This window comes from Notolepis coatsorum, assembly GCF_963971535.1.
Source record: "Notolepis coatsorum genome assembly, chromosome: 1".
Classification (NCBI taxonomy): Eukaryota; Metazoa; Chordata; class Actinopteri; order Aulopiformes; family Paralepididae; genus Notolepis; species Notolepis coatsorum.
In genome coordinates this window covers 216517190-216537713 of record NC_140165.1, presented here as the reverse complement: position 1 = coordinate 216537713, position 20524 = coordinate 216517190, and the positions used below count along the sequence as shown (strand labels likewise).

At 43.1% G+C, this 20524-nt stretch overlaps 1 protein-coding gene across 1 annotated transcript in view; it reads left to right on the top strand.

The window, feature by feature from the left end:
* Positions 1–20524, top strand: part of atm (ATM serine/threonine kinase) — a 184878-nt gene that overhangs the window by 85730 nt on the left and 78624 nt on the right. The window contains exons 32-42 of the mRNA XM_084308894.1: positions 694–826; positions 1288–1383; positions 3307–3478; positions 6368–6515; positions 8177–8353; positions 9419–9596; positions 9843–9951; positions 14603–14761; positions 15929–16037; positions 16782–16870; positions 19553–19655. Coding sequence (XP_084165020.1) covers positions 694–826; positions 1288–1383; positions 3307–3478; positions 6368–6515; positions 8177–8353; positions 9419–9596; positions 9843–9951; positions 14603–14761; positions 15929–16037; positions 16782–16870; positions 19553–19655 — 1473 coding nt within the window. The remainder of the gene's footprint in view (positions 1–693; positions 827–1287; positions 1384–3306; positions 3479–6367; positions 6516–8176; positions 8354–9418; positions 9597–9842; positions 9952–14602; positions 14762–15928; positions 16038–16781; positions 16871–19552; positions 19656–20524) is intronic.

The window sequence follows — 20524 nt, the reverse complement described above, 5'->3', positions numbered from 1 at the left end:
TAATACTCGCACCAATGACTCCATATCCCATGGGCCTATGCGTCCCTCCCCAGTTATTGATACTCACCAATGACTCCATATCCCATGGTCCTATGCATCCCTCCTCAGATATTGATACTCACCAATGACTCCATATCACATGGTCCTATGCGTCCCTCCCCAGATATTAATACTCGCACCAATGACTCCATATCCCATGGGCCTATGCGTCCCTCCCCAAATATTGATACTCACCAATGACTCCATATCCCATGGTCCTATGCATCCCTCCTCAGATATTAATACTCGCACCAATGACTCCATATCCCATGGTCCTATGCGTCCCTCCTCAGATATTAATACTCACCAATGACTCCATATCCCATGGGCCTATGCGTCCCTCCCCAGATATTAATACTCGCACCAATGACTCCATATCCCATGGTCCTATGCGTCCCTCCCCAGATATTGATACTCACCAATGACTCCATATCCCATGGTCCTATGCATCCCTCCTCAGATATTGATACTCACCAATGACTCCATATCCCATGGTCCTATGCATCCCTCCTCAGATATTAATACTCACCAATGACTCCATATCCCATGGTCCTAGGCGTCCCTCCCCAGGAGATACTCCACTTGTGACTCCTTACCTCTGAACAGTTAATAATCTAAATGTTTTAACTACATCTCCCATGATCCCCTCCACAGGAGATAATCCATTTCCTGTCAGTGTCTTCCTGTGACTCCTTACCGCTGACCAGGCTGGAGGGCCTGAAGGAGCTGAGCAGACAGCTGTGTCAGAACAAGGGCCAGATCAGGGAGCTGCTGAAAGAGTGTCACGGTATGACACAGGGGCTGTTGGAATGTGTGCAGTGGTGTAGTAAAGGGTATAATCACATATTCTTCCTGTCTGGTTGATAGGGGTCGGGGGAAATTACCTTTCTATGTGGAGTTTGCATGTTCTCCCCATGTTTGTGTGGGTTTCCTCCGGGTACTCCGGTTTCCTTCCACACCAATGCTAGGTTGCATGCTAGGTTTCCTGCTGTTACCCAGGACCAAGGTACTGGCATTACAACTGGAGTTGGTCCCCGGGCGCCGCACTGTGTGGCTGCTCACTGCTCCTAAAATAGTTAGGATCCGATGGGTCAAATGCAGCGGACAAATTTCCCCAAGGGGATTAATAAAGGTTCAAATTGTGTTTGTGTGTGTGTGTGTGTGTGTGTGCGCACGTGTGTTTGTGTGTGTGCATGCATGACCCTTTCTAATACTATCTTTCTCCCATCATCATCGTCATCGTTCCAGCTGACCCATCAGAGAGTGTGCTGGTGAAGTTGGTTCTCAACCTACTGCAGTTCTGTAAACTAGCAGCCAACCACCCTGGCGGAGCAGACATTCTAGGTACAGTATCTGTCAATCACTTGGCTAGAATAGTGAGCCAACAAATGGATGAACGAATGGCACAACATTGTGATAAAAACCACAGGGTATGAAATAAGTCATTCGAAATACAAGTGGGATGAAGGAGATACCTTTTCGTTACGTTCAGCAGTTGTTGTGTGGTTGTAGCACCCACTAGGCATAGTACCGGTATTCTACCTGGAGAGAGAATGACATGAATCCAGCATTGTTAGCTAGTTGCCGAAACCCGCTTATTTTACGCCATCGACTAAAGACACACTTCTTCAATCAATATCTGAATTTTATTAAAAAAATATAAAAAATACTAACCTTCGTACTGTCTTTTACTATTATGCACTTTGCTACTAAGTAATCTACATTGCCTATATTACCGACTATGCTAAATGTCTGTACTACTATGCACTCAAGTTCAACACTTTTTGATGAACAATCTTACTTAAAAATGTACTTGCTTACCTTCCTGCTGACTTGTTGTGCAGAACATGTAATTCGCTTTGCTTTAACCTCTTCTCTTAACATGCAAGGGCCCACATGTGTAATACAATATATATATATATCGAATTGAAGCCCCATTTGTCGCCTGACGATAGCCTTTTCAGGTGCCAAAATCCGTTCAGCGGTTCTCGAGTTACATGCCGATATTTGAGGCTTGTGCAAAGTACACGGTATTGCGCAAAATACCACTCCCGACTCTTGTGGCTCTAGTTCCGTCAATCATTTGGCGATCTCGAAAATGATTGTGGAGGGTTGTAGCCAATGAGTGTGGCTTTCCAATGATACCCCAACTGAGGATGTACGAATCATGGTGAAAAACTAACGAGCGAAAACGGGAAGAGAAAAAACGCTGAATGAATTGAAGTCTATGAGAAAACTGAGCTTTTCTTTTGTACACAGTTTACCAAAATCACTCCTAATCAATAAGTCTTATGTAGTACAGGTCAAAACTTTATAAAAATCTGTTCAGGAATGAGTGTTTGAGGGAGGTTTTAGTAAACCGACCGCAAAAAGAAAAAGAGATTCTGCCATCCACCTCTGTGCGTTCTGAAGTCTGAGTCACAACTCTTGTTCGCTCGTCAACTTTCACCTACTTCCTATATTCGCACCCCCCCCCCCCCCCTGGGGTATCGTTGGAAGCGGACACTCGTTGGCTACAACGATGACCAATAATTTACGCCATCAGCGGTGATTGGTCAGTTCTCGAGTGTATAATGTCCGACGTGGTCATTTGACGTGTGGCCTGTAAAAAGACGCTCGCCTGACATATCGTCATGTAACTCGAGAACCGAGGCATGGAATTGGTCGAGTGCGGTGGCGTTCGAACGGGGGCAAATAGATGTTTCGAACGGTATATTATATGTTCTGCGAAAAATGCAGCCCGAGCCGGTAGACATGTGCGTGCATGGGCATGACGGCCCAATTTCGGACCGGTGCGTGGTAAGAGGTTAAAAGTGTCAGCTAAATGACTAAACGTAATGTAGTTACGAATCAACAATCTTGTGAGTACACGCTGATACCCTCTTGTTATCAACTGAGCCAACAGGACCCCTGCGGACATTATTCATAACATAGAATACATAACATAGAATATTTTATTCTTAGTCTTGTTTAAATATTTATTCTTATTCGTCACTTTGTTTTGACTACCTAAATGTTTACTGTTTACTGTGAGCGATCTGTAGTGCCAAATTTCCCTTGGGATGAATAAAGTATTTCTATTCTATTATATTCCATTCTATTCCTGTGCATAGAATTTGAAATGAAAAGATGGCCTCTTCTAAGCTACATTATTGAATGGTTGTTTGGCTGCTACCTTCCATCCAGAGTCTCATATTCTATGGTGGCCATCTTAGGTGTACCAAAGAAGATGACCATTTCTTTGCGTGTCTGTGGTTTTCCCTCCAGAGGCGGCGGGGAGCTGTCTAGGAGAGCTGGGTCCAGTAGATTTGTCCACCATCGCTCTGCTCCATGGCAGAGACCCTCTCTACTCTAAAGCCGTGTCTCTCTTCTCCTCCACGGAGACCCAGTGTCTCTACATCCTCCTCAACTGTATGAACAACGCTCTCACTCACCACAGGTACAGTCTAATGAACCAGCAGATTTTGATTGTTGGATATGATTTATACTGTAATGGAGGAGAGAACAGTGGAGGAAGGGGACCCCCTGGAACCCCCTCAAGGACTCCCTGTGGGTCTATTACAGGACCATAGGTATGACTTGGCTTAAGTGAACTAGAAGGGCAGACATGTCTACCTGTAAATCTGTGCTCCCATCAAGATCAAAAGGTGACTTAAAAAGGAATATTTCACTTTAGTAGAACTTCAACAGTCTTCTATCTCCGTGTGTCTAGTATTTACAATAGAGGTCATTTAAGTGGGTAATGTGTGGGGTGCTAGCTATTAATATCATGGTTAGCAGGCATATTCCATTTGACTTCTAAATGTGTTGTCAGGGTATATTGGGGGGGTGGGGCGCTCGTGAGCAGCAACATGTAACACGTGTCCGATTTGAGCTCTGCACGAAAACAATTATTTCGTTAAATCTCAGCCTTTAGACGAATATTAGAACTTGCTTAAATAGATAACTACTCAACAACACAAGGAAAACAGTTTTTTCGCAAATATTCTGTTAAACTTGAACGACAATCGACCCTCAGATGGCTAGCAAAATCAGGCCTAAATCAATCCCGAAAGCCTCGGGCACTGTTGAGGCCGGAACGCCCAAAATGGACGCGCCAGATATGCATTTCACCTCCATGCAAGCCATCAAAGACTCGGAGCAAGGCGTGATGTCAAAGATAGAAAGCACTGTGGCTATAATAACCACAGAACTGTACGCTAAGATGGGAGACCTCTCTGACGAACTACGAAGAGAAATAGCTACCGTGCGTTCGGAACAACACGAGGCTATAGATCAGGCTAACCAAGATATCAAGCTACAGGCTACAGCTATACAAGCATTGGAAGAAGCAGCTAATTACTACTCCGATAGAGTCACCGAGCTAGAAGCGGAGGTGAAATCGATGAAATCTGATATCAAACAACTGACGGCCAAAGCAAATTACCTTAAGTCCAGACAACGCAGAGACAATTGTCGGATAATTGGAGTAGATGAAAGTTTTGGAGGTGCACGTATGGAAGAAACGGTGGCTAAGCTGCTCCAAGATTCACTCAACCTGGACTACACCCGACAATTTACCGAGCGCACAGGAGTCTGCAACCCAAGCCAAAGGATGGGGAACCCCCGCGACAGATTGTGATCAACCTCCACTACTTCCAGGAGAAGGTGGTATATTTTCTGGGCCCCCTTTGGCTGTGGGTCTGGTGGCCGTGGGCTCTGACTGGAGGGGCCGTGGTTCGGGGTCTCTGCGGGTCGAGGCATTAAGAGGGCGGGATGCTTTGGCCCGTGGGGGCGCCGGACTCCGGATCCTCCGGGGTTGGGGTTCGCGGCTGCCGGGCCTGGAGATGGAGGGGGCTCAGGAAGCCCGTTTTATAGTAAATGTTTTATTTTCCTTATACTTTGTGACAACTTATTTTAACTGGTTATGTATGTGTTCTGGGTCCCCTTGATTGTGTCGGAGGGTCACAGGCTCGGGTGGGGGGGCCCTTGGTTTCTGGCCCTCGGCGGGTCGGGGTGTTAAAGAGGCATGATGCTCTGACTCGCTGGGGTGCCGGACTAGTGGCTCTCGAGGGTTGGGGATCGTGGCTGCGATGGTTGGTGAGGGAGGGGGCTTAGGATGTTAAATGTATAATCTGTCTAATTTATTGTCTAATCATTGTTGTGTTAGTTTATGTTTTTGGATGTCTTTTATGTATTATTGTTAGGGATGTCCGATATTATCGGCCTACCGATATTATCGGCCGATATCGGCATAAAAATGTGATATCGGAAAATATCGGTATCGGTTTTAAATTTTTTTTTTTTTTTTTTTTACATTTCTATAGAAATGATGTCCGATATTATCGGCCGATATCGGCATTAAAATGTGATATCGGTTGATATCGGTATCGGAAATTAAGAGTTGGACAATATCGGTATATCGGTATCGGTAAAAAAGCCAATATCGAGCACCCCTAATTATTGTTATTATTGTGTTGTGTTGTTTCATGTTTGAAAAATGGAAAATAAAAAAGATTTGATCACAAAAAAATAAATGTTTTGTCAGTATTGAGGTGCAGTGTGTTCCTCTAGTTACTTTCAGTTAATGTGTTGTTGTCAGTATTGAGGTGCAGTGTGTTCCTCTAGTTACTTTCAGTTAATGTGTTGTTGTCAGTATTGAGGTGCAGTGTGTTCCTCTTACTTTGGGTTAATGTGTTGTTGTCAGTATTGAGGTGCAGTGTGTTCCTCTAGTTACTTTCGGTTAATGTGTTGTTGTCAGTATTGAGGTGCAGTGTGTTCCTCTAGTTACTTTCAGTTAATGTGTTGTTGTCAGTATTGAGGTGCAGTGTGTTCCTCTAGTTACTTTGGGTTAATGTGTTGTTGTCAGTATTGAGGTGCAGTGTGTTCCTCTAGTTACTTTGGGTTAATGTGTTGTTGTCAGTATTGAGGTGCAGTGTGTTCCTCTAGTTACTTTGGGTTAATGTGTTGTTGTCAGTATTGAGGTGCAGTGTGTTCCTCTAGTTACTTTGGGTTAATGTGTTGTCAGTATTGAGGTGCAGTGTGTTCCTCTAGTTACTTTGGGTTAATGTGTTGTTGTCAGTATTGAGGTGCAGTGTGTTCCTCTAGTTACTTTCAGTTAATGTGTTGTCAGTATTGAGGTGCAGTGTGTTCCTCTAGTTACTTTCAGTTAATGTGTTGTTGTCAGTATTGAGGTGCAGTGTGTTCCTCTAGTTACTTTCAGTTAATGTGTTGTTGTCAGTATTGAGGTGCAGTGTGTTCCTCTAGTTACTTTGGGTTAATGTGTTGTTGTCAGTATTGAGGTGCAGTGTGTTCCTCTAGTTACTTTGGGTTAATGTGTTGTTGTCAGTATTGAGGTGCGGCAGGCTGCTGTTGAGTGTCTGAAGAACATCCTCGCCACTCAGTCCGGAGTACAGTTCTGGGAGCAACACAAAGACAAGAGAGACCCCATGCTGGCCTACCTTAACCCCTTCAGACCAGCCAAGAAAAGGCCATACGTGAGTATTTAAATTTTAGGTAGCTCGAAATTGTACTTAAAGGAACACGCCAACATTTTGGGAAATTAGCTTACCGTCTTCTCCAGAGAGAGACAAGAAGATAGATACCAGTTTCCTCTCTGTGCGTTCAGTAGAAAGCTATCTGGCTGCACGTTAGCCTAGCTTAGCACAATAAATGGAAGTGGACAGTGATTGATTGATTGATTGATTGATTGAAAACTTTATTAACAGATTGCAGAATGGGTACAGTACAGTACAGCTCAATACATACAATTGTTAAGGGGATGCAGACCAGAGAAAGACTTTCATCTTGCTTACATCAGGGTCCCCCATATTCAATTCATCGTAACATATATGACATACATGACATACAGATAGACAGTACTGCTACATCTATACATTTATGACATACCAGATTTGCAAATACAGTACTGTTTGTGATACGAAAAGAGTCCAGAAAAAAGAGTGTATACCTTTGACGTAGAAACTGTACATTGGAGGAGGTTGGGTAGGTGGGGTGGGGGGGACTGTACATTGGAGGAGGTTGGGTAGGAGGGTGGGGGACACTGTACAACTGTACAAGCAAAACTGTACATTGGAATATTGACAAGACCATGCTTGGTAATTTACTGTACATTGGAGGGGGTTGTGTTAGGACATTTACAGGGGCCAGTTTTGAATTGCAGTCTCCCGTAGGTGTTTTTGAAAGTGGGTAGGGATTCACATTCCTTTACAGCTTTAGGTAGGGCGTTCCACATTGATGTGTCATAATTGCGAAACGTGTTTAGTCCCTTGTTTGAGCCGAATCTGGGTTTAACATGATTTGTGGAGCTCCCTCTGGTGTTGTGATCGTGGTATTCACTGACCTTTGGGAAGTATTTTGACATGTACATGGGTACCTTGGTCATGTAGTGTATCTTGTAGACCAGGCCCATTGCAAGTTGCTGTACTCTGTCGTCTACTCTAAGCCATCCTAGGTTGTCAAAGTGGGCAGGGGTGAGGTGGGTTCTAGGAGTAAGGTCAAGCAGTAGTCTGACCAGTTTGTTTTGAGATGTTTGTAATTTTGTTTTTAGCGCCTTTGAGGTGCTTTCGTACCATGAGGTGCAAGCATAGTCGTAGTACCCTTGAATGAGTGCTCCTGCCAGAGTCTTCAGGGTATTCTTGTTTACCAGTGAGGAGATCCGGTACAAGAATCGAGTTCGTTGGTTGACTTTTTATTACATTGGATGCCATTTTGTCACAAGAAAGATTTGCCTCTAGGATGGAACCCAGGTAGGTGATATCTTCTTTCCTTGTGACAATATTGTCACCCACTGTAACTGAGAAGCCGTCGGTCTTGCTGAGTTTGTTATTTGAACCGAAGAGAATGGACTCTGTTTTGCCCATGTGTAATGATAGTTTATCAGCGAGCCAGTGACCGGTTAGCCTTCGGGAGAGGTGTTAGTTGGACAATGCCTAGGCTACCCATCACTGTGCAGCCAGATAGATTTCTACTGAACGCACAGAGAGGAAACTGGTATCTATCTTCTTGTCTCTCTCTCTGGAGAAGACGATAAGCTAATTTCCCAAAATGTTGGCGTGTTCTTTAAGTAGCTCGAACTTGAGTACTTGAGGAAAAAATACTTAGTTACTTTACACCACTGCTCACCATCGTCCCACAGGTGGCCGCTGTGAGTGCGGAGGTGAGCTCGGAGGCGCGGCAGAGGCTGGAGAGCCAGGAGCTGTGGGTTCCTCTGGCCGGGGGCCACAAGGCCTGGCTGAGGACACTCTGCACGTCCCTGCTGGATGGCGGGGGGGTCAGGAGTGAGGCCCTGCTCCTGTCACGACCACTCTGCCTGGTAAGCGGCATGGGGGTGGGGGAGGGGCTCAGGAGGTAGAGGGCGGTCGTCGGGTGATCTGAACATTCCCGGGTTAGATCCAGGCTCCTGCTCATCGGGCCCTTTAGGGAGATCACTGCTCCTGAGTGGTTAGAATGGGTCAAACGCAGAGTAATAATTTCCCCACAGGGACTATAGTACTAATTCTTACTTACGTTTTTTTTTTTTTTTTTTTTAATCAACTTTTTCTCCAATTTTCTATATTTTCTCCCATCCCAATTTCGTATCATCCAATTCAACCCTCCCCTGTCACGAACGCTGTTTCTTTCCTCCCACAAGCCGGCTGCAATGTGGACTAAGTCATACATAGCACAAGTCCCCTCCGGTACTTGAGGTAACAGCAGTCGCATCTTTTCACCTGTGCAGCTCGATCTCTCAGTGGCGAGGAGTAACACGTGGGAGGCTCACGCTGCCCCCGACACTTCCTGATTCTACTGCGCAGGCGCACCAACCGACCTGTAGGAGTCGCTGTCCACAACGCCCGATCCCCACCCATCAGTTTCCCACCCCCTAATACGGCCAATGTGTATTAGTATGAACGACCAGCTAAACTGAAAGCAATGTGGAGCACTGGGCTCGAACAGGCGAGCCCAGCATCTCCGCATTCGTGGCAAGCGCCTTGCCCACTACGCCACGTAGCCGCCTTACTTACGGTCTTTCTATTATTATGTACCCTACTACTATGCTACTGAGGTGAGCAAGATGCTTAACCCCTAATTGCTCCCAATGAGCAGGTTGACACCTTGCATGGTTGCCTCCGCCATCGGTGTGTGAGTGAATGGGTGAATGTGAGGAACAAAATGTGTAAAGCGATTTGGATAAAAGCGCTATATAAAAATGCACCATTCGATAAGAGTACTAGTATGTTTTTATGTGACTTGGTCATAGAATGAGATTAATTCACAGTTCAGATCCCATACTGGAACATTTCTATCTAAGTCTAAAGCATCCACACACATCCACACACTCACACACAAGCCCTCTGACTCAAACCCTATTACCTGATGCCCTCCTGTGGTCTCCTAGGTAAGGGCAGACTTCTGCCAGCGGGTGCTGCCCCTCATCGTCCACTCCATCCTGCTGGAGGACCCAGACGGCTCCTGGAGGGAGCTGCTCTCCTTACACATCCAGAACTTCTTCTCCTGCTGCTCCAGGAGTGCCCAGGCCTCCAGTCGCTCTGTCACCCCACTACCCACAGACTCTGGTGGGTGAAATGAAGACGTATTGAGCAGCTCCAGGCTTTGTACTTGATGACATCACAAGTTTGATGTCTCTGGTTTCTGGCTTTGCGAGAGAGTAGCTCATGTTCACAAATATTCATTGAACTGTCTTAGGCCATGGTAATACTATATCAGAATTTTAAATGTTGCTCTTCAAGAGTGAAAAGCTTAGTATAACACTAATGTCGGCTCGAGTGAAGATGTCTCAGGGGTTTTCTCTACTTGAACAGGAGAGTCAGACGTCAGCAGCCAGGGACCACAGGACAAGGCCTCTTTGCGCACATTGCTGTCTGTCATCGACTACCTGCGACAGCAGAAGAGGCCGCTGCATCCTGACAGGTTGGACTTTGTTCTAAGCTACATCTATATCAGTGGTTCTCAACCAGGTGATTTGGGGGGTAATGAATCATATTAGTATAGAGTTTTTTTTTCTCTAGTCAAATAATGAATACTTGAAGTCTAAAGCCCTCTTCCAATCATGAATTAGAAGTAATAGCCTGAAAGTGGGAAATAAAGAGCATTATCCTGTCACCATTCTGTCTATATGTAAGGGGGTCACAAACAGTGTTTTTAGGGATCACAAAGGTTGAGAACCACTGATAGGTGTCCTCTCATCTGTCTCCTACATACTATCTGTCTCATTTTGGGTTGCTCCCTACGACTCAAGTAGTCAACTAATTGTTTGTTAAGATCTTACTATTTACTATTTACATTTAGTAATTTAGCTGTAACTTACAGATTGTGAACAATATGTTACCAGGAGGGGTACAGCTAAGGGTCAGTGGCATTGTTTGTAAAATAATATCAAGCTTGAGTTACACTCAGAGTGCATAGTAGTATAGACATATTAGCAAGATAGGTAGTAGTATAGTAGCATAGTATTAGGGTACTATGCTACTATGTCTATACAACTACAGTATGTACTATGCTACTATGCCTATACTACTACCTACTATGTTAATACTGTATGTCTATACTACTATGCACTCAGAGTAAAGCACTCTAGTTCGACACTGCTAGACAAACAATACCACTGACCCTTAGGCTGAAGTGGTATTGTGGAACACTAAGGGAAGACAGGAACGTTTCATTTTCACTTTTCAGAACGTTGCGTTATGACAGTCAGGTTAGCCGTCGTTTGTCTCCTGAACTCTTTTCGTTGTCAGAAGCTAGGCGTGGTCAGACGGCAGCGGATCTCGTCACTGAATTCAACACTGAGCATGCGCGGGAGGTATTTGTCGCGTGCACAAGCCCAAACATTCCCAAAGATCGCACACGCAAGTCTGTTCAGAACAACAAGAAGCAATCGAGTGTGTGTAAAAGCACAGCAGAGCCCCGCTCCTCGTGCAGACAGAGAGAGAGAGCACAGAGCGCACGTGTCTGTGCATGTGTGTATGACTCACGTCGCGAGTGTGTGTAAAAGCACAGCCCCGCTCCTCGTTCAGACAGAGAGAGAGAGGAGAGATAGATTCGAAAACGGCAAACAAGATTAGTTTGCGACGTTTAAATTCCTCGAAAAAAAACCTATAATTTCCCGAGTACCGATAACAGAACGGTTAAGTTAAAATAGTTTTTTCTCAGTGACGTGAACGTGGACGTTGGTGTCTAGGGCTTGAACGGCTCCGGCTCGCGCAAGTTTACATGGCACCGTTCCAAGGGACTTTGAGAACGAAAACCCCCTTGGAGCGTTGCCACTGGGAGAACGAAAATGGCAGCTAAAACGCTGTTGCCTTTTAACTTGGACATGCAAATGAAATCATTCGAAAATACAACGTTGCTGTTTCCCTCTCGTGTAACCTGGGCCTTAGCTGCCAGAGGTTTACCCCTCCTGCTGACTACAAGTGTATGGATACAAGTGGCAGTCAACAATGACTAAATGTAAAATGTAAGACTTATTTAGTTGAAGAATCATTTTTATATGCTGAATTCATTATTAGTCTGTAGTCAATATGGAAAAACATGCTTTTGGCACTGTCATAGAATGTATTATATGTATGTGCACTATGCCTTTAAGTAACCTGTTTTACGACACTAGCGTAAAGTGGACCTTTGACGTCTGACGTAATATTCAGTACTTATGTGTGATGTATGTGTGATGTAATCTGTATGCTGTTGCTCATTGGCTGATCTCAGAAGTAAACAAACTCTAACAGAACACAGCGTGTGTGGACAGTGGAATGCTTTTACTTTACAGGCACTAGATCAGGGGTGGCCAACCCGCGGCTCGCGATCCGCATGCGGCTCTTTGCCCGTCAATGTGCGGCTCTTCCATGTACAGCTCTTTTTTACCCTTTTTTTTTTTACTTACATTTTTTTTATTTTATTTTTGTCACTCATTCCATAAGGACATAGAATAAACATTTACAATTTTTTTTTTAATGGTCCATTTGCATGTTCTTGGTATCTGAATCTAGGGACATATATGGATCAGTGTCAGAAATAGTGTGTCTGTTACTAGGCTTGAGTAAATTGTAATTAACCAAAGGAGAATATCAATTCTATTTAAAAAAAAATTGTATCTTTGACTGTGCATAACACCATGCTAAAATTGACCAGACCTGAAAAATCTAAGCAAATAAATAAAGGGAAGATTATTAAACAGAAGGTTTTGTAGATACAGTACTGAATTCTGCCATCTTTTTTATAATGTAAATTTCTCCACCATTTTTCATCATATTGCAACACCGTTTTTTGCAAGACGTTCACAGAAAGGTAGAGAAACTAACTGCGTTCTGTTTTATGGCAATAACGTTCAGGTTTGTGGGAGATAATCCCAAAAAATAAGAGAAATAAAAAAGTAAATCCAGAAGTCAGATGATTGACAGGGGCTGGTGTGAGCTGGGTAGGGTAGTTTTTCGAAATCTGAAAGCCCTGAGTCTCTTCCTTCAAAAGACTACACTCACTTTTGGATGTGCCACTTCCTCCTGTCAATATGCGCCGGTTTTCCGACTCAATGCCCTGAGATTTCTATAATCTTATATTTCACTAATAACAGTTAAAATAATTGGTAAACAAACGTAATGCTGAAAATATACACTTTTACTGTATATCTCGGGCTTAAGAGGTTAACCCTGTGAGGCCCAAATTAAAAAGACATTAGCAACTTCAGAGGCCAGAGGGTGGGACATATAAACACATTTACTATCAAATAGCATTGTGAGGCTGAACAACAGGACCAATTGACTATACATGTGCTTAACACTTTCTATGCCACTCACGAGTTTTCTCGGATTTATAATAGTTACGTTGAAAGCCACTCACGAGATTTCTCTGGTTTTTTGTTTTTTTTTTTTTTTTTTAGCGATCTGAGATCATAATTATTGCATCACGCGAGCCTACCCTAGTCTACCCGAGAGCCGCCGGCGATCAGATGTGGAAAAAAGCGCCCCCTATCGTCTCCCAGATGACATAAGGGATTTTGGAATGGACTCAATGAAAATGGATGGGGGAAAAAATCCTGTACTCCACATTTTCCAGTCCACTGATGCAGCCGGGGTTACTAGAGTTCATTATGGATCCTCTGAGCGCCGCGGATCATGAGTTCTACTGTATACACGTTAGATCTATACACTTATCGATTTTTTCTAATGGTGATCAGGAATTGGAATATACCAGTTGGATGCCATCTGATGTCAGGTAAGGAATCTAGGTTATCAGTGTTAGGATAATCAGACTCATTTTGATGAAGATATAAGCTGTTTTGTGAAATGTCCTCTATCGGTTTCACTGTAAAATCCATGAGGAAATGAACACGCCTATTATCAGCGCGTGGCTCGAATGGGCGTGCGTGTACATATAATATTGATCATCTAGCGTTTATTTGAAAACGATTCATAAATAGGCCGACAAATATCAACGTTCTGGAATATTCCAGTAAAAGACAATTATCATAGAATGGCCCAGAATGGGCTGTTTTTTACCTCAAAACGGGTGCTTTTCAAAATGCTCTCAAATGGAAATGAAGCGATAAAAAACCAATCTGCCTTGACAGCACTGACTGGAAAATGATTATTTGATAAGCGACGGGCAGATTAGACACATAGCCATAATTTAAAACATAGATTAGGCGATATTAACGTTAACATTAAAGTGGATGGTGGCATTCAAGCGCTAACTCTGGCGCCACCTGGTGGCACTGAAAGTGTTAAAGGGGAACTATCTTATAAATGGCCTTTTTCAGTGTTTACCATTGTTTCTTAGCTATGTGGACTTATATTAATAGGATCTATGTCTCTAATTCTCATATTGGCGCATTCTTCCAATTCTCCTCTCACAATATTCACCCTCACTGAACTGAGTCATCTGAAAATGTGCATATCTGTGATGTCAGAGATTTCTCAGCTGCATAATAATGTGGCAGTTGATGTGGCAGTTGGCACCAGGCCACACAGTGGTTGGAGCCCAGCCTCAAAACGGCTTAAGATCTTGAGGTAGAAAAATGCGGTTTTTGAGTACTTGATTAGAAATACAAAACAATGCATTTTTTTTTTTTGGAAAAAAATCTAGGTGTTCCATAGACTTACAGGAATTGTGTAAAAGTGCCCAAATAGTGAAAGAAATAGTAAAATAGTTCCCCTTTAACATTTTTTAAATAAACATAATTTTTTTAAATGGCTAAAAGTGATTTTGTAATTTTGCAACCGTGGGTCTCACAGGGTACTTTTAACCTTGTGAGGCCCAAATAAAAAAGACATTAGCAACTTCAGAGGCCAGAGGGTGAGACCTATAAACACATGAAGGGTGCTGTGACTGAAAAATAAGGTTGAGAAACGCTGGTATATGGTGTGGCTCTTTGTGGTACCACAGTCATTTTTGTGGCTCTTAGTCTCTGACTGGTTGGCCACCCCTGCACTAGATCAACACTACTGTGCAGTAAAGAGGTCCCTCTACATCTGTGACATCATGTCAGTGTATAGTATAGGTGTTTTCTACAGAGGTACAGTATGTAATGTGTACACTATAATATCCTCATGGTGACTCTGTGTCCTAGTGACTCGTGTGGTACGGTGTGTCACTCTAACTTCTGGCTGGACCTGAACTACCTGGAGGTCTCCAGGGCCGCCCAGTCCTGCTCCGCCCACTTCACCGCCCTGCTCTACTCTGAGATCTACGTGGACAAAATCAAGGCCAACATGGAGGAAACTCGCAGGTGCAATATGGATTTGACTCTCAGAATAGCGTTTTTATTTATTCACCAGTTTTTTATAAAGGATGAGTAAGGATGAGGGATCAAGTATCCTGGAAGCCACTTCTAGCTGCCCAGACCCATTCAGTGTGTGTAATGAATCTATAATCTATGAGAGTTTCGCTTTTTTAATTGAATTACTGAAATAAAATAACTTTTCCACAATATTCTCATTTATTGAGCTGCACCTGTATATATTAACGGTCGCTGTCTAGGGGACAACCAGAACCCAGTTGTCCTGTGATCATTTGGTTTAAGTAGGTATACCGGTAGTACATTAGCTTGGTTTGTCAGCCTGGGTAATGACAACAGGCCCACCTGTAGCTCCAGTAGTGTGAGTTGGTCCAGAGGGCCTGGCCAGCTCCTCGGTCCGCCTCTCTGGTAGGCGAACAGCCCTCTGGTTGCTTCTTCGAGCCGTCAATTTATTGTAAAGACAATGGCTAATTAACATAAAATGGACGAGACATAACCGACGTAAAAACATGTATATCTGGGGGGAAACAATAAGCTCCTTCTTTCAAATATGGCGCTCTTCTTCACCGCGCCAAACTCTCGGTCAAGAGTCACGTGAGCTCCCTTGCTCACCTGCCAGAGTATTTTTCAACACTCCCATCAGCAAAAGCCTGCCTTACCAAGACAGCCAATCATATACCTATCAATGTTACTAGAACCGGAAGTGACCGTAACAATTGTAGGCATGTTTGTTTGCTCTGTGAGAGAGACGGGTGTGGCTGCTGCCTGGCGGAGATTTGTACTCTACAGAGCACACTTTTATAGTTTTGTTTATTTCTGCTATAACTGCACTTGGCTGTTTATTCTACTAACGTTAATGCTACCACTCGTTGCTTCGGGAGACTGCATTACTGGTTTGCCAGCGGCGGCCTGTATTTCACTTCATCAACTACGGGAACCAATCAGGGGCTGCGTTCCACTTAGGGACAGAATAGCATGTTAGAACGCAGTCCCTGATTGGCTCCAATTGCATTGCAATTTCTGGAAATCTATGTGGATGTGAGGAAGGCCAGTCTGTATCAAACTTTTTTTAGTGACAAAGACTAAGGGATAAGCACAAGAAAACATTGCTAACACAACAGTTACAGTATCTGATGCATAACGTTCTGACTGTTTCAGGACCAGGTCTAGAACGTCTCGCAGGATCAACTTTGAGGAGAACAGCCAGAACTTCACCATCTCCAGCCTGACTGAGAAGAGTGTGGAGGACACTGGCATCAGCCTGCAGGTCACTCATGTTACCTAGAAAAGGCCTGATAGCAGTGTCTCTCCCTGCTGGTCACTCATGTTACCTAGAAATCATGTTCCAATCAGCTTCTATGAGCCTACAGATATAATCGTGTCATTGTTTAGATGTTGTTTATTTTCCTTTTTGTATTTTAACTCTGGTAACTACTTTGGCAGATCTGCATCTCCTCAACCGTAATACAGCGGTTCCAATAGCTACTGTATAACAGCCCTTCTCATGTATAACTGCTTAACACATTGGACGCCAGCAGCAGGGGGCGCTGATGGCCTTCAGCGCTAGTGCGTTATTCAATGGATATAGTTTTAGAATGCCAAACTTGCGAGTCCTAAAACTATATTTTATATTATAGCTATGGATCTAATAACGCAGCCGACTGTCAGTGAGTTGCTTCTGGTCAACATGCAAAAAACAGATTGTTTTTTCATCCGTACATTTCCGTTTTATACCGTTTTGAATATGAGTATAGTTTGAGCGATTCTGAGTAATTCCAGGAAAAGACGAGAAAAAGGCATTTTAGTGTAATCCAGTTATCACGTTGTAATTTTTCGGCTGATTATCTAATCATCCTGAAATCAACGCTAGATTATTGGTATTATGTCTCCTTGTGTATACATGAAATGTTGCTTGAACCGCAGGGTTCAACAAGTTGGTTCAAGTCTTGTCTTTCAAGCTGCCCAATAAGTTTGTTACTAATTTTGAACTGGTTTCCAAATGTGCTCATAGGAGTTGCTGATTGAAGTGTACAGGAGCATCGGCGAGCCTGACAGTCTGTATGGCTGTGAAGGAGAGAAGGTGACCACGCCTCTGACAAGGTAAACATTCACATTCCTCTGTGCTTTCCTAGGCTGGGATTCCCAAACGCACCAAAAGGACTGCTAATAATAATGTAAATATGTTCCCCCTTACCCAGAGTGCTATCTATCCATCCAAATTGTCTTCCGTAGAGATATCTGCCGTCACTATAATATAATGGAGCTGAATAGCTTGTGGCGCTCAAAGCACCAAAAAATACATTTGAAAAACGCAAAAGCAATATCTTTCCAGAAATCATTTGTTACTCAAGTTACTCAAGATAATCCACAGACCTTGTTGTGAGCAGTTCCATGTAGGAACTATTTTCTACCGAAGTACACCCCCATTCATTATGATCAAAGGTCTGTGGATTATCTTCAGTAATGTCGTCATGATTTCCGGAAAGAGACATTGCTTTTGCGTTTTTCAAATTTATTATTTTGGTTTTTACATTAACATCATATATTTCCCCCCAGTGCAGCACTATCTCCAAAACTCACATTGAAACAATCTGGATGGATATAGATACGTGACGCGGCACGGGCTAGGTTGGGTTGTGCTCATGATTCTTCCGAAAATTCAGAAATAGGTCGACATTTTTATATTGGCAATTTTGAGTGCTTTGGAATGTTTTCTATCTGTTTCCTTATTTGCGAAACTTAATACGACTTGTAAATGTGTTAATTATTGTTAGATTGTCCGACAGTATTATTTCCCTTGATGTGTGAAAAAACTACAGTTGTGTCGGAGGGGAGGGGCTAAGTACTTTCTGTCTCAGGTGTCGGAGAGGAGACACACCGAAATGACAGCTGGCACCAAAATCCATTCCCAGTACTTTGTTGGCGGTGTGAAAATATGCCGAGAAACATTAATATCTTTGGACCCGTTTGTGTTAAATTGTATCTGAATCTGGAGATTATCTTCTCTGTCAAAATTGAAAGTGTATCTCTCCGTCGCATAAAGGCTGGCTGGCAGTGTGCATAGAATAAGGCATCTACTCCAGTGCGCTGCTTGTGTATAGAGAGAGGGCTCTATAGCAGAGGTCCTCAACCATCTCCTCCAGTGCGCTGCTTGCGTATACAGAGAGGGATCTATAGCAGAGGTCCCCAACCATCTCCAGTGCGCTGCTTGCGTATAGAGAGAGGGCTCTATAGCAGAGGTCCCCAACCATCTCCTCCAGTGCGCTGCTTGCGTATAGAGAGAGGGCTCTATAGCAGAGGTCCCCAGCCATCGGGTTGTTGACCGGTACAAAGAAATAAAAAAGTTGCTTAAAATTAAATTTATTTTATTTTCATTAGTCTTCCTGGTATTTTATTTTGAAAAAGTGCCACTTCCAGGGCGGCTGGGTGGCACAGCGGACTAAACGCTCGTCACCAATGCGAGAGACACTGGTATCGAATCCGGCTGTCAGCGGTGCCTCCGGCTTGGCCGGCCGTCATACTGGCTCAATTGGCAGAGTCAGCGGGAGGGAAGCCGGTGGGGTGGTATTCTGGTCGTTGTAAACAGCGACTCCTACAGGTCGGTCAGGGCGCCTGCACAGCGAGGGAGGGAGATGGTGAGGGTAGTGTGACCTCCCACACGTTACACCTCACCAATGAGAGTCCGCACTGGCAGGTGGAAAGATGCTGTTGGCTGTCTCCTATGTCTCTGAGGAAGCATCTGATAGACTTCAATTCGAAACTGGCCACCGTAAATGCCCAAAACCCCCACCACCTCCTAATAGACAGTCTCCAGCCCCACCGCATGTATATATTCCCTCCCCGCCGTATGTATATTTCCCTCCCACCCACCCACCCCCTCCTAATGTACAGTCCCCTCCCCATCATATGTATATACTCTGTCAGGATCTAGGGGTAACAGTACTGTATATTTGAATACCGCCTATGTCACAAATGTATCAGTACCAAATACCTATATGTCCCTATGCCATAAATGTCATGTATGTTGTGTATGTCATAAATGTCTATATGAATTGAAAATGGGGGACCCTGATGGAAACAAGACAAACGTCTTTCTCAGGTCTGCATCCCCTTAACAATTGTATGTATTGAGCCGTACTGTATTGTACCCATTCTGCAATCTGTTAAATAAAGTTTTCATTCATTCATTCATTCATTCAGGGCTCCCTAGACCGACCAGTGGGGGAGGGGAGGGGGGAATTGGCATAACAACTAAAATTGGGATGGGAGGAAAACACAGAAAAACAGGAGGAGAAAAAGTGGATCAAAAAGTGCCACTTTCGCCCGCGCTTCACTCCAGCATACTTGACTCAGTCGCAGGTTTTTAATAAATTTCTCTTGAATTTCTCTAACGAATGCATCTATTTCAGTCGCAAGTCAGACTACATCATAATAACAAAGCCAAATTCCTGCTACCTGGAGAAGGTGTTAGGTGGGGGAGGGGTTAGGTGTGTTGCAATATGGGTACAGTAGTCCTGCATGCATTATTAAGAGAAACAGCTCCAACCTTTGAAGCTCCAAAGCGATAGTGGTATCATCTTGTTTAATTAGACATAGATTGAAAAGTATCCACCCAATTTGTATAAGTGATGGCGTATTTTGTATGAACCTATACTTTCATATCATGTAAATAAAAAATTTAAAGAAAGGAATATTGCTCAATAAGACCTAAAGTCTGTGCCTGGTCACATATCACTCCGGGTAAGAAGAAATATATATTCTTATATATATGAAATATTGCAGGATCCGGACCTACGAGCATGAGGCTAAGTGGGGGAAGGCCCTGACCTCATATGACCTTCATTCTACTCTGCCTGAGGTCACAAGACAAGTGGGCATTGTGGAGGTAAAATGCACAAATACTCAATGCATATTTTATATTAAGAGTGTATGAACTATGAAGTATGTTTTCAGATAACCACAAAGCTTTGATGTAGTCTAATCACAGTTGTAAGTATATTGGATTATTGGTAGCTAATGTAGGCCAGGCCTACTGGTTTCAATTAAAATGGTAAAGTACACAAATTCGTGATAGACATTTTGAATCTGTGACATATACATGATTAGATATGCAATGCTGTTTTCTTTATTTTTTTACTCTGCATGCTAAATGTATCCACCTATAACGCAAGACGCATCTTTAGCAATATTAGCAAAGCATTTTGTTATTGCAATGTAGTATTGTTTGTTATGGGTCATAGGTCAAGCAATAGGGCCATATCACCAGAAGCCCTACAATATGATATTATCATTTTACTAGTCACAAACTCACAATATTGTATATAATGTAATTTATTACCTTTCAACTGCAAATTATGTCACCAGTGGAACATGTTGTCAACATCTGCTATAAAAAGATATACATAATTTAATGTTTTATCATCTAATCATGTTTTATCTAATATAACGCTTTCAGTCTGTTCAACTCATTCCAATTTTTTTTTATTGCAGTAAAATGGGATTGTCAAGCAAAAAATAAATATATATATATAATTATATTTAATACCTTTTATTTGATTTTTTTTTAAAATATCAATATAATATCCGAACGCAAAATATCACGATTGTGGTGGAAAATATTATAAGAGCAGAAAAGTGAGCGGCAGTAAACAATTTCTGAGTCCAAAGCTGAATAAAAATGATCATAGATTTATTCCCTCATATGGCCATACAAGGAAATGCTCAGTTCATAATCAGAAACAGTGTACACACAAA